Consider the following 14,593-nt stretch of genomic DNA (forward strand, 5'->3'; position numbering starts at 1 on the left):
GATTGGGACAAAAAAGTTTTAAATATTTCGTTAAGGTTTTTTCTATTAATGATAGTGTTTCATTGTCATATTGATCAATGTCTATTTCAGCAAACAATACTTGTAATTACCCGTGCTGATAGGATTTAGTTTTTTTATTAATCAAAGATTGTACTGTGGGGAAATAACTTCGGAAGTTAAGACTTGTTGTAAGTAATTGCGTTTGGTTGATGGTGAGATATTATTTTTGATGATTGGATTAGGAAAAGTTAGTGTGTTAAAGTAGAAATAAGATAAGTCGAAATCGTTTAAAATTTTGAAGGACACCTCTCTGTTTCTCTTGACATGTTCTTTAGACTATTAAAAAGCTTAAAAGTGATTAAGATTATTTAAACGTAGATATGTACCTAGTATTAATTTACGGCGGTGCTGTATGAGGAGATGTATGAATGTGAATGAGGCAACGGAAGTTTGTACTAATCGTAACAAGTGGCGGTTTCAGTGTCTACCCACTCTTATGGGAATTTTTAATGTATGTATGAATGATTAAAATATGTCACAATGAATGTGAAGGGTGCATAAGACAATAAAAGATGATAATAATTTGTCAATAATTTTATTTGACCGTGTTAGTAAACAAATCGATACATCTAAAGCAACGGAGTGCGATATTTTATGTTTATCGTAATACCTTTCAATTTTACTAACTTATCTTACTATTTACATTAACAATATTATCAAGACCTTTCGTTGGAAATTATATCAATTCCTTCGTAACAAAATCGTTCAATTCTCTTTAAATCACAGTTTGAAGTAAATCAATTTAATATAGCCCTTTTAGTGTTTCTTCATTAAACTTTTTCTCTTCCATTCTTTTTGCAAAAGGTATATTTGAACCACAAGCACTAAAGATTTTGGGTATAACCTTATCTTGATGCAGATATAAGTACACTTACTGAAATGAGTATCAGTAGGTACGGTAATCATTTTGAATACAAGGACCTTAGCAAATTTAGAAATGAATAGGTTTGCACTTGAATCGTAAAATTTAAATAATTGGTCGAATTTTACCGTTGTTTCATTTTATTTTCACTTAAAAACTTCGACCACGTAAATTACAATTTGATTTGGATAAACCGCTGTGATGCTACTTATCTCAGATAACCTTCGTTTTAAATCTGTAAACAAGCCGCGTTTAAAGCCTGATTATGACTTTTTATCAGTTCTCTTACAAAATCAATATTTTCATACAAAAAAACAGCTTTTGACTGCAATCAATCTATAAAGAGGGTCTCGTATTTTTTCCCAACATTTTTTACTTTTAATACCTAACTGTGTCATGATTACACCAGATTTCATGTTTTCGAGTAAAAAATATCTTTTGTGACGAAAACCAATTGAAAATTCAATAAATCTTTGTGATATTTATACATTTTTAGTGTTAAATAACAAATATTTCAACGAAATATGTCTACTTTTTTTATCTTACTTTATTTATATTGTTATGGCACAAATATTATCGAATATCGACTAATTTATAACTTTCCAAAAGTCTTTTATTTTTCGTTAAAAAATAATTATAATTATTGGTTGGATTTTTGTGCTACAGATTTTTTTGTCACACGTGTTGTGCAATTTTCAATATTTTTTAGACTTAAGAGTAAAAAACAAAGTTAGAAATGTTTACCAAGAAGTTCGGTGTACAAAATGTTAATTGGTTTTATTGGCTTTATTTGCCGTCGTAATACTCTAATATTGCATATTTAAGTACTTTAAAATCTTTAATCAAACATCTCAATAACACAAAAAACCAACCAAATTACAACTACCTTACACTAATTAATAAGTCTTTATCAAATGGTCGGACACATAAGGTGTGAACTCGGGATCTTTCATTTTCTTCTTTTTGTGCAAAGGACAGCTCTTCTTGTGTCCAATTTCTGATTTATTATGCGTAAGTTTATATTGACTGGAAAGAGAAACACTTTTCTTTCCTTGCACATTTTTTTGGCAATTATTTTTATCTACAATTTTGTCCCCGCTGTTGACGGTCGGCCCACTGTGCGAGGTTTGGTATGTACTAGAATGTGGATCTTGTTTTAATTTGTTTGTGTAGTCTGCTGACACTTCCAGTTGACTGTGGTGGAGGCAGGTTGATGTTATCTGGAACAAATGGTTACTTTGAGTTGCTATTCATAACATTAATCATATTTAATAATGCATATCTAAAGGAAATGGTATATTAAACTCGGATTTAAACAAATATAATTAAGTTATGTATCGGAAGAGCTAAGCAGTTTCGAGATGCCTCCAAAAAATATTTCACAAAAACATTAAACATACACGTATTGGAATAGTGTAATACACGTATTGGAATAGTGTAATACTAAACGTATTTGGAAACTGCTGACATAACATTTTAGTTCGTTCTTGTCGGTAACTTATCTTTCTAACCATTTAACAGTCTAATCAAGATTTCCACAATCTCCCAAATCTGTTCAAAACTGGTATTCAACTTACTTGTTCAGGCTGTATCCTTGGCCTGGCGTAAAGTGCGGCCCGCTCAGCTAGTTCACTGCGCAGGCGCCACGCGCGCTCCGCCAGCAGCCGTCTACTAGCTGGCTGACCGTCACCACGGACTGCGTGCCATCTGAAAAATATAAATATATTGTTAGATATGTTATATTACTAGCGGTTCTTTTACTATTGATATATTACAGTTTGTGGTTATTTTGCTGCTTAAATGGCGTATCACGTTGTATAACGTTATTCAGACGTCGGCATATTTGACACGACCCGCGCGTTTTAATGTATTGAATAAAAACAAAATAAACCTATCCCCTACGTAGATGATAGGCAAAACAGAACCTAACGGTTATTTCATGCTTAACATGGCTCCCAAATCAGATTAAAACGTCACTCACGGGAGAGCCTAAATAGGACAAAGTCGTTATTGTGAGGGTTTAGCTACTTATTCATATTAATACGTGACGACGTGACGTGTTAACAAAATTAACATCAATAACTTCTATAGTTAATACAAGTGCGTATGCCTATACCAATAACTGGCACGCACAACATTCGTCAATACAATGACATATGATGATGGTCTACCTAATAAGCAGCTGCAACATCCTACTGTACTGCCCCACAGTCCTCAGCGCGAGGCACGCCGCGCGGAGCGACAGCACCTCGCCGCGCGCGCTTCCCGGGGACGTACTGAACGACAGTCTCATAGCCGTCGTGTAGTAGTCCAGGGATATTGGGAGAAGACCTGGGAAGGAAGAAATTAATGATGTAATTCAAGAAAAAATACATATATATGTTTATTGACTACTCAATTTGAGTTTTGTCAAGGCTAACTTGCATCATACTTGTAAACTAAATTGTAACGTAAAGACGTTCTAATTCTATTTTGTACACGAAAAAGAAAAAACGTAAATTATAACGAAGTTTCAATAAAGCAACCGAAGAAGATGTAGGTAGGAATGAATAATTTAACTGTATATATATGTTTGATTAAACCTATGAAATATTGATTCCGATGTTCCCCAACTAGTTTTGTTTGTAGATACATCTAGCTCCTAACATTTTTACAAATTTTTTTTTTGTTTTCTACAGATAGCTAATATTTCTTCTATATCTCACCTCTATCCTTATACCAGTTGCCATACAGCACATAATGCTCCCAGTTCTTAGGCTCCAACTCCAGCAGTTTGTCCAGAACACTTCTCTTCTCATCTTCTGGCTTCAGCAGCAAGAGTTCCAGGTACGCCTGGACGAATCTCGGCTCTAAAGAGATGCAGCGTTCGAGCATCTTCAGGGATTCTGGGATGCGATTCTTTTTTCTGGAACCGAAGAAAAATTATTACAGTAGCGTTCTCGAAATTAAATGTCACTTGCGGTTAATTGTTGGTCTTCTTTTAAAAAAGTTGTTTGGTTAAGATGAAGCGGTGATCGACCACCACGGTAAAAATATAATATGTTCATGAAACGTTTTAATTTCTTTGCGTAGGGATATCATTAAACAAAAATACTCAACAACTTACAAAGTAACTTTTGTTAAGTAAATGGGTTTCAGTTTCTTACCTATACAATTTTGCGAGGTTATAATGTGCATTCACATGGTCTCTATTGTACTTGAGGGCTTGTAGGAAGTGGTGTTCAGCTCGCCCTGACGCCAGCACTAGAGTTCCGAGATTGTTGTGAGCACTCGCGTAGCTTGGCCACAATCTGTAAGTTAAGTATTGGGTTAGCATTTGATTAGTGTTTAATGATAAAAGGACTTCTTCTTCTTATCGTATGGTTAGTGATCAACCTAGTGTCAAAGCTGTTCAAGTCCCCGACGGCCTTTGACGTGGCTTAACAACTGTTATCTAAAGTTAGAAGTAGCAGTCTTCGTATAGTTGTTGAGACAGCTTGTTCGAATGTTTAACTATAGGACCTATAGGTCTTCCGACCCCTGCGCATTCTTCTTTAGATTTCTTCGTGAATAACAAAAGAGATCTATTTGTGAAAACGCGCAATTAATTCTAAGTATTTAAATCAAGGTTACCAATAAAGCAAAGTAATTTAACAAAATATCTACTAACTTAAGTGCCTCCTTATAATGATTGATCGCGTTCTCTTGTTGTTCGATGTCCTTCAAGAAGTTAGCGAAATTGTAGTGCAGTTTAGCGTTGTGTGGCAATACTGAGAGATCAGCTCTGAAAACAAAAGTCAAGTTTATTAACTATAACCTTGCGGAAAAATATTCAGGTTTAATAATACCTTAGATGTCAATAGCTCTTAGCAAAAACTTCTGGCCTCATAACACTTAAGCGTCTATTTTCTACTCATTTTAATAGATTCATACTCATATGAACGTTAGTATAAGTATGTTATAAGAGTTTTCTTGTTCCAATATACGACCTCAACTTCCTAAACTTAAGAATAATTAACTTATCCTCTGTTCAAGTCCCTGACTCGGGACTCAAACCCGAGAGCTCTGCGCCGCGGTCACAACTTCTACTGATGCACATTGGCAGTCTTGTATTCATCGCTTGCTAATTACCTAAGCAACGTCTCCCTGGTCCTCCAGTCCCTGTTTCTGAGATGCGTCCTGGCGACTCCTCCGGCGACGAGTACAGCTACTCCCAGCATCAGTAGTCTACCTCCAGAGCCTCGTCTCCACATCAACTGCACGCCGTATACAGTTATGATTACTGAACCAACACTGAAACGAAAAAATGCAATTTTAAGCCTAATCTTGGTAATATTTTGCTTTATATAAGATTTTAACAAATGCGCCACCCTTCGCCTTACTTCGTATATTTTGTATCATTGGGGCACTTTGAAACCCTCTGAACACTTCTTAGTGCCATTGTTTTGCAACAGATGGCGTTAGTAGTATCAGAATGTACATATAAAGTTCTTTTCAAAGTAAAAGCCGGTTAGGCAGCTTATTGGAAGAACAGTGTGTTGGATAACGTATCCAGTAGATATATGACATCAAATGTATGAAAAAATATGTCAAAATCCCACCTGTTTCAGATCTTTTTTCTAAGTTTTGATTTAAAAAACGTGTAACAAGTGTTTTACAGTTGAGGCAAACGAAAACATCTAGCGTTTACCTGGGTATGTAAAGCACTCTTTCAGCTACTACAAAGCCGACAGTCACGAGTAGGTTCGATGCTGGGAGATATGGTATAACTAGGAGCATCAACCCAACTAGTGCTGGAGTGTGGCGCTGTAACTGGAAATAAAAAGATGTGACAACTGTTAACATGATTTATAGATTTGGGAAGGTCATTTAGTTAACAAGTTTAAATAATATAGGTTACTACGGTGAGGAAAAAAAGCTCATAGTCTTAACTAGATGTAGATGAGTAAAAGTAGTGCTGAACGTAACTGTAATCTTTTATCAGACAGTTTTATAGTCTGGACCTGGTTAATCAACAAGATAATGATAGCTTCTCGTTTAGTTTAATTCACAAAAAATCCATATATTCAAGAATAGTTGCATTATTGACTTCGTCGACGGCAAATACCATGCAAGGTATTTTACCTCCAGATGTCCAGATATACCTTACCTCCAGATCCATCAAGCACCTATACGACAGTGCCAACAACGCAATAAACGCGGCACAAGTGAGCAGGTTCCTTGGATCCCACCAGCTCGTGATGAGAGGCACCGAGCCCATCTGCCAGTCGTGGCTCAGGGTCCACGGGCACAGGAGTAACCACCAGTTGAACGCGGCCAGGTAGCAGAACGTCATTAGTCTGGAATTTGTAGAATAGTTGCTGAATATTTTGTTGTTTCTAGCACTTCTCGATATTGCACGAAGTTGCGTTCGATTATCGTAGGAACTACACTGCTAAGTAGGAAAATGAATGTATTATTTTAAAAATACGTGGTTTAAAATCTGTTTGTTTCACAACAACCATGACTGAATAGAAGTTATTAATAGGTGGTTTACAAACAAGTTACTTACTTTACTTCGTGAATTCCACGAAATATTTCAGGACTCTATCTTTGCAGTTTAGTTAGCTTTAAAATATTGATATTCACCTATTTTACAAAATCTGCCCCATAAATATTAAAATGTTGATTGTAATTAGAGTGGTTGAAGAACCTAAGTATAAAAACACCTTATAGCACTATGAGACTACTTTATTTTATCCAGTAGTATGCAAATCATTACATACTCCAGTTTAAAAGGTAAAAACATGAAATAAGAATTTATTTAACATACGTAATTGTTTGAGACATGAAAATGCAAATCTTATGAGCGTGTCGAACTCACTCAGTGTTTTCAATCGTTACGTGCTGTTACGTTTTTCTAAACGACGAATATGTTAGGTACGAATAGCTGTTTGAATAATTTTATTATTAAAACATACTTTTTTGCAATAAAAATCAGAGAATTCGTTTATAAAGATAGGATGTATTTTTTAGTAAAAAAAAACATGCTTTGATAGGACAAGAGAAGGGAATGAGCTGGTAAGAAATTTCTGTACCAGCCAGTGTCTCCTCACGTAAGTGATTAACAACATTAATAGAATTAACAAAATAGACTATGTCATAGCAAAAAGAAAATGTATTAAAAACTGTTAAAATTCCATTGGATAAGCTACCCCATATCCAACAGTACAATGTAACAAAGAATAAAGAGAAAAGCTTGTTTACCTGACGCTAAAAGAATGATGAAAAGCAGGTGGGTTGTCCTGTGGAGAGAATGCAGGTAGGGATCCTTGTAGTAACGCAAGCCTGGCTCCGGCTAGCAGTACCAGTGCTGCTAGCGCCCTGATGACACGGACGCAGGAGCTGTCACCACGCCAGCGCCATTTTACTGCTGGTGCAGACCTGCAATGGTTGTTTGTTGTGAAATGTTTTGATGAGGCTTATTCTATAGTTGTAAATAATAACAATACATTAGCTCGATTCTTTACTGCTATGGACTACCGACGACTGGCTAGCTATCGAGAAATTTTACAAAAAAATCTGTGTAGCGCCTTTACTGGGCTCCGTAAGAACTATTTTGGCAGTACATATTAAATGTCAAACTCTCGATATTTGACAGTACCTTTTGTAGAGAATGGCCAAGGATTAATTGATAATTACCTGTTAGGATTCCAACACCTATAAAGATCGAAGGCCACGTTGAACAGCAGCGCTGTGAGTCCAGTCTCCTTAGCCAGCATGCTGAGTGCTGCCAGCGCCACGCTCGACCAGACTCGATGACGGCCTGAAGACCTGGAAGCAATTCAAAAAGAAACATTAAAAATGTTCCTATGTGTAAAAGGAGATTTATGATCACACATTGGGTGTACTTATTTCACTTCTGTTATCTTGGGCTTACAAATATATATTTGTTAATTGTGGTCTGCTCAGCACCTTAATCGAACACATATAAGTTCTTTACCAAACCAGAACCAGTTTGTTGGATAGAAACTGGATCAGGTATTTAAATTGCAAATACTGGCATTATAACCAAGAGGTCGACATCATATTAGCACCGTACCTAATCCAAATCGATCATCATTCCAGTTTCATCAACAATAATTGGCAATTTCTCTCCGATTGCTTGATTAGCTTCAGCGCAGCCAAAATAACGATATAAAATCTACATCACGATTCACGATTCTTCGTTATTTCGTCATTTCGTTATTTACGAGGGGTGTATTCTCATTAGCAATTTAATCGTTAATCGTTACCAACAGACTCCGATCAGATATCTCCCGATATATAATATTTCCTTCATCTTATTTTGATGAATATCATTTTATTTCAATTTGCTGAAATGTTGCCAAGACGGATATTGGGTTTTGATGTCTGTAATTATTTCGCTAGAATTGTCAAGGAATATTTGTTGGAATTAATATAAAAATATGGAATGTATCTGTTGAATATTTATAGTCGATGTTTGGAGTCTCAAATTGGGTCAAAGAATTAAAGAAAAGACCTAAAAGCAGAGGCATATATTATGAAAATGACTTGTATTTAGTGCTCCTGTAGAAGAAAAGATTTTTCGTAAAATCCTGACTAACCAGTTATCACTATTAAAACTACATTTGTTAGGGTGCCTATGCTTTAAATAGCTATAAGCTGTTCAATGTTCAGAGAATTTAAGAAATTCGAGTTAAAATTAAAGTAAGGCTATGTTATACCTATAATATATTTTCAAATACAAGGCTTAGGACAATAATTTATACTCAGGTACATGTTTAACAAAATACACATTATAATTATACCTACATTTATATTTAGCATAGACTTAGTGCAGAGATAGATACACAATACGAGTATAGCATTAAACGCTTTACATATTCCGCGTACATCTCTTTAAGTCTCAGTACTCAGCCACTTGCGAGGCTCAACAGGAAACCATTATGCATGTCAAAGTAGAGAACATATCCTCAAACTGAGCGGCTCAAAGTGGCTCGAGTTGGGCCAAGTTGGTGCAACTTGGACCAAGTTTGGACGAGACCGCCAACTTTGGCCAAGTCGGTCAAGAAGCCAGAGCTAAGTTGGAGTGTCGCTGCTTGTCGTAGCTTGTATTGTTGCTTGATTAGAATGTATCATATTCAAAATTTTTTGTATAACATTTATTTTTACCTTTGTTATTTTTTTTTAACAGTGTCAACAGTGTTGTTCAATGCACATCCTGACTGGGATGTTAAGGGAATCTAAGGGACATATTGTTAAAGATCATTCAGTACTAGATACTCTTTCTAAATGTGTTAAAAAAAACTTAATATTTTGGTTCATAGGTTATCTTTTAAGTACAGCTGAATTTTTATGTGTGTCAAGTAGGTATGATGAAGAGGTATGCAGTTTTTTGTACGTTATAAGTTATTTTATAACTTAGTTAAATAAATCGTTTAAACTTACCCATGATACAGAAGAACTGAGGATAAGAAGAAGAGGCAGGCAAGCACGTCAGCTCTGCCGACTACACCAGCCACCTGAAACAAATGAACACGATTCATTAAGATGTTGTCTTGTTAATTGTACAAGAGATAGCGAGAAATGTTGTTTTAAATTGGACCAGGACCTATCGATAAAATGAAATTTCTTGGGCCCTTTACTGATCTCCACTTGATTATAATAATTGTAAGAAATCGCGCTAATGTTAGAGCAAGAAATCACTCCAAGTTCATCTGCAAATACAGTGATGTTATAATGTACCTATACAGTGGTCTTATGAAGTCTTTTGTTAGCAGGCTTGTTCTAGAAAAAAATAAGTTGTTGAAAAGAAGATAGTAGAATTCATTAACCTTGCACCCTTTCCGTCCTTAAACTTCCAAGAAACTCCCTCTAAAATATCTAATGATATAATCTCTTCCCACATTAGGTCTGTATCGAGTAATTATGGGGCTTCTAACTTCGTTAAGAGCTCATTTATTCGTTTTAAACGAGAGTGCTCTCTCCTAAGTGTCCATTAAGTGTATAATCGAAGCGGTGCACCTTCCGAATGTGTGGTGTAAGTGAAAAGATTACGACAACCTTTTGTAGGCTTTATGGGTATTACGGTTTCTTTAGCGTTGAGTAGGGACGATTTAGGATAGGTCTTGTGGGTATTTAACTAAAGTAGTTTGGTGGAAAGAAAGGTATAGGCCTATGTATGCATTATATAGGTATGCTTAAGTAGAAAGTATGTACAGTTTGCCGATAAAAAACTGGTTTAATCTTATGGTCACAATTTATTTATGTAAACACTTTATGAAATAATCAAAAGTATTATATCTCAATATGTAAACACTTTATGAAATAATCAAAAGTATTATATCTCAATATGTAAACACTTTATGAAATAATCAAAAGTATTATATCTCAATACGGTATTTTGTTACTCAGACTATTATAATAGAAGTTAGAATAGAGTTACTGTTACCAACATGACTAGAAACATAGTTTTGTCGCTAAACTATTGGGAACACGTTACCAAAAATAAGTCAAATGTCAGTTTGAGGCCAGTAATCGGTAAAAATTGGTATAATTAAAAATAAAAAAGTTAAACTAATTTAAATGAAACATCAAAAAATCATCATAAATACAGCAGAATCTGGATCACAAACAACCGACCTATGTATGTTTATTTTTAGATTGTTTCTTGCTGAACTATACGAAAAATCTTTACCCGCAAAAGTCTGTCACTTGCACCAAACCCAATAACAATATAAAAGGTCAATTTTTGAAGTAGAAGTGTGCGCCAGATTGGCCATCTCTTTAATATTTAATTAATTGTCAATTAGACCGTTATCAATGATAAGCGTTATTGTAAAAGTTACGTTGTTCTGTCTTGATTGTTATAATGTCGTTGTACAGGATTTAGCGGTTACAAATTGGGTTTTAAAGTTTCGTAAAGTTTATTATGAATAAATTTACAGTTTTTTGGAGTGCAACATTAAAGAGCAACACTGATAATTATATTGATTGAAAAATGTGTTTAAGCCTTTACTGAAGAACCGTTAGATATATCTGACACATTACTTAACTATGGGCTATTTTTTACGTATGGTTAGTGGCAACCTAGTGTCAAAATTGTTCAAGCCGCCCGAAGGCCTTTGACATGGCTTAACGGCTGTTATCTTAGTAGACAACAACCGGGACCGACTTTTAACTTGCCCTCCGAAGCACGGAGACGCTCAGTTCAAATTCCACTATGCGGTTACCAATCTATGGAATGACCGCGCCAATGGTTGCTTAACTCACAGATCGTTTTACCGATCGGTGAGCGCAACTGGCTATGGGCGCTTCTAAACTCCTTAGTATAACACTTTGACTGATCGGGAAAAATCCCTACGTCCTTGTCGTTGACCCCAAAAAATCCCGGAGCCATTATTACTTGACTCGACTGTTTTCGAAAACAAGCAAATGCCAACCACGCTGTATATCTACAAATACACGGAAAACACCAAAATGTCCATAAAACTCCTAGTGTGACTTTTGAACAAGAATAAATTGTAAATGTTAACAAAAGCGTTAAGTTCTAAGTGATTACAAACTGACAAATAGGTTCTAATAGAGCTAAAACAACTACTCATATTATCCTAAAAATCAGCCGAGCCTTTTTCTAACTATGTTGAAACTTGAAGCCGGCTTCCAGTCTCACCGGACGCAGTTGAATAACAATATTTTACATCGAGCGATTTTTATTATACCTACATCTCTAACATTATAAATCCACAGTCTATCGGATACTTATCAGCATTATAAAGCGGTAACAAAGGACTATCCACAAGATAACCTAGCGTGTCAAATGTTAGGGCTCAGTCTATCAGCCATCACGGGTCATTTAACATATTAGATGGTACAAAATATGTGGTGAATTGTCCTATCGTTTGGAACTTAAGGTTATTTATGGGGAACTGATATATTTGCGACCTTGTACCGATAAGGTGTTTTATGTTGTCGTATTCATGCGAATTTCCAGGAATCAAATGGGTATAATTTACAAATTTATTTTATCCATACTAATATTATAAATGCGAAAGTAACTCTGTCTGTCTGTTACTCAATCACGCCTAAACTACTGAACCAATTTGCATGAAATTTGGTATGGAGATATTTTGATACCCGAGAAAGGACATAGGCTACTTTTTACCCCGAAAAAATAAGGCATTCCCAAGGGAAAATGACGGTCGAAGTCGCGAGTAAAAGCTAGTAAACTATATTTATAACATCATGCCTATTTTACAAGACGGAATAGTCAGAGGTGCATGATATACACTCACGCTTTGCCATAAACAACGTTAGTGTGTCTCAACCTTATTACATAATAACAGACGCTAAAGACTCGGTATACCAATAGTATTTTGCCCGACCCGGACACCAAATTAAATAGGCAGTAAGACATACAATTAATAAAGTTTCATGAGTGTTTCATTAAAATAAATATTTAACTGAAAAACAAACAATTAGCGCAAAAGCTCGGTAATTAAATTATGGTTTTGCTTTATTATTTATCTGCTTCTGTGAAAGACAATAACATTCCAATATTATATACTGTTTATTATTACAATTACATTCATTCTACTGTAAATATATTACTCAATACGTAGGCATACATATTATATGTACCTTATCCACAATTCTACTGGTCATAGTACCTACAGTCGCGAACATAGTACCTACACAGATTATGTGTCACATTTTTCAATACCCCTCTCTATATAATATACGTCTGAAAAGTCATTCAAAAGGTATTTTTACGTTTTAAGGGATCATTTCCTACCAGCAAGTGAAACCGATGCAGCTAATGCCTAATTTTGTATAAAAAACTCATTTCACATATTTGTTTACTGGTCATTTTAATAGCTCGCTAGTAGTGGTAGAAATTGATGCAAACAGGCTAATAAAAATGATGTTAACTACTGTTAAATTAATCTTAAAATCATATCTAAAATGAAAATCAATACTAGAAATTACCACTTCGATACCGTAACCAATTTGGAAATACGGTCACCGTTTGTTAATGAAGCTATTAAAAGAAATGTGACAATTCAAATATATTTTCGCTCGCAACTGTACCTCGAACGGAGCGCAAGCAATTACAATGGGGTAAAATCGATAAATGAATTAATGATGTACTAATTACATCGAAACCAAAATAAATACGTACGTTGAATTTGGCTGGATGAAATTGAGTTTTAACCAGAAACATCTACCTACAACCTACTCTGATATAACTACATATAATAGCTATATATGCTATATAATGCAATCGAGAAGATACAAACAGATTGTGTGAAAAGCTACGTCGACTGGGTCGGAATCGCATCGCAAGGAAACAAATTTCTTTCAGCCTTTTTTTCAACTAAGTATGTTGGAGTCGGCTTCCAGTCTCACCGGATGCAGCTGAGTACCAGTATTTTACATGGAGCGACTGTCTATCGGACCTCCACAACACATTTTACCTGGGCTATAACACAATACCCTTCGGTAAGGCTGGTTGGCAGCCTACCGCAAGGTAACAAATGTTTTGTATTAATTTAAATAGTACTTCGTACGGTTGATCGGCATAAATTCTTACGCTTCGATTCTGACTCCTAGTCGACGCACAGACATAAACATTAAAGCTTAGCTTAGCTTAAGCTTAAAGCAAAGTAGGTTGTTGAAAAATGGACGAAGTGTGTGCGATACAACAGTTATAAGTTCAAGTGCTTCTATAAAATTACGTAATAATATACAGTTTTGCGTAACTCGAGTCCAATAGGTTTGTTTCCGGTTTCCATAATAGTTGATACCCAACAAAAGGGGGGTGGGTATTAATTAATTATGTACAAATTGCTGGGAGAGTTGTCGGCGCGAAAATAATTGGTGTCGCCGGTACAGTCGGCTCTGAATTAATTAGTACAGTCGGCCGAATGAATTAATTCAGCGGCAAAGCTTCTGTTTGAGTGTTCTTCGTTATTTTAATGGTTAATGAGTTGAAAGCTGATTGTTGTAAATTATGTTTCGTGATGTGTGAGTTTTGGATTATACGTCGTGAATGAGACCTTATAATTTTGGTGAACAATTGTGAATTAATACTTATTTCGGTGGAATAAACATGGTTTCATAAAAGTGCCTACGGAGCTGTAAATATGGAACAGTGGTCACGTTTCATTAAGATAGCAGCTGACGAGAGTTTCGGTAAGTACCTACCTACCTTCATTTTTATAAAAATAACTATAGAAAATATTATCATAACATGCGTTTCTTGCATTTAATACCAACAGTAAACTTATTGATATAATCAAATATAATTATGAGATTCGTAATTAATAAATGTATTTCGAAACAGAATCCACTAAACACGCGAGCGCCTGATAAAAAAATAAAGCAACCAATTGCACTAAGTATCATATTTTACAATAAAATTATTGTAGGAACTTCAAATAGTTTACAGCAACAAAATTTATTTTATTATTATTACAAAACACTTTAAAAGCATCCGAACAGAGGAAAAGGCAACGTACTTGCCAACATTGTTCACAAACTAACTCAACCTCAAATTGCGGCCATAAAATGAAATCACCAAAACAACTAGACGGACTTCAAATAAATCGCGCGGGAACTTTTCGAATTAAAACACCTACTAGTTGGTCCGCAATCAGATGTCTAATAGGAAAACTTGTAAGATTATTG

General features: G+C 35.2%; 1 protein-coding gene across 1 annotated transcript in view; it reads right to left on the bottom strand.

Moving 5' to 3' along the window:
* Window positions 1-585: 585 nt before the first annotated feature.
* LOC142974231 (protein O-mannosyl-transferase TMTC1-like) overlaps window positions 586-14,593 on the bottom strand; it is a 199,925-nt gene continuing 185,917 nt past the window's right edge. The window contains exons 4-15 of the mRNA XM_076116401.1: window positions 9,353-9,426; window positions 7,583-7,714; window positions 7,148-7,324; window positions 6,051-6,240; window positions 5,592-5,713; window positions 5,033-5,194; window positions 4,572-4,685; window positions 4,069-4,212; window positions 3,628-3,827; window positions 3,094-3,253; window positions 2,500-2,629; window positions 586-2,142 (exon numbers count right to left, since the gene is read on the bottom strand). Coding sequence (XP_075972516.1) covers window positions 1,819-2,142; window positions 2,500-2,629; window positions 3,094-3,253; window positions 3,628-3,827; window positions 4,069-4,212; window positions 4,572-4,685; window positions 5,033-5,194; window positions 5,592-5,713; window positions 6,051-6,240; window positions 7,148-7,324; window positions 7,583-7,714; window positions 9,353-9,426 — 1,929 coding nt within the window. The 3' untranslated portion in view covers window positions 586-1,818. The remainder of the gene's footprint in view (window positions 2,143-2,499; window positions 2,630-3,093; window positions 3,254-3,627; window positions 3,828-4,068; window positions 4,213-4,571; window positions 4,686-5,032; window positions 5,195-5,591; window positions 5,714-6,050; window positions 6,241-7,147; window positions 7,325-7,582; window positions 7,715-9,352; window positions 9,427-14,593) is intronic.

The sequence above is a fragment of the Anticarsia gemmatalis genome, chromosome 7 (assembly GCF_050436995.1).
Source record: "Anticarsia gemmatalis isolate Benzon Research Colony breed Stoneville strain chromosome 7, ilAntGemm2 primary, whole genome shotgun sequence".
Taxonomy (NCBI): domain Eukaryota; kingdom Metazoa; phylum Arthropoda; class Insecta; order Lepidoptera; family Erebidae; genus Anticarsia; species Anticarsia gemmatalis.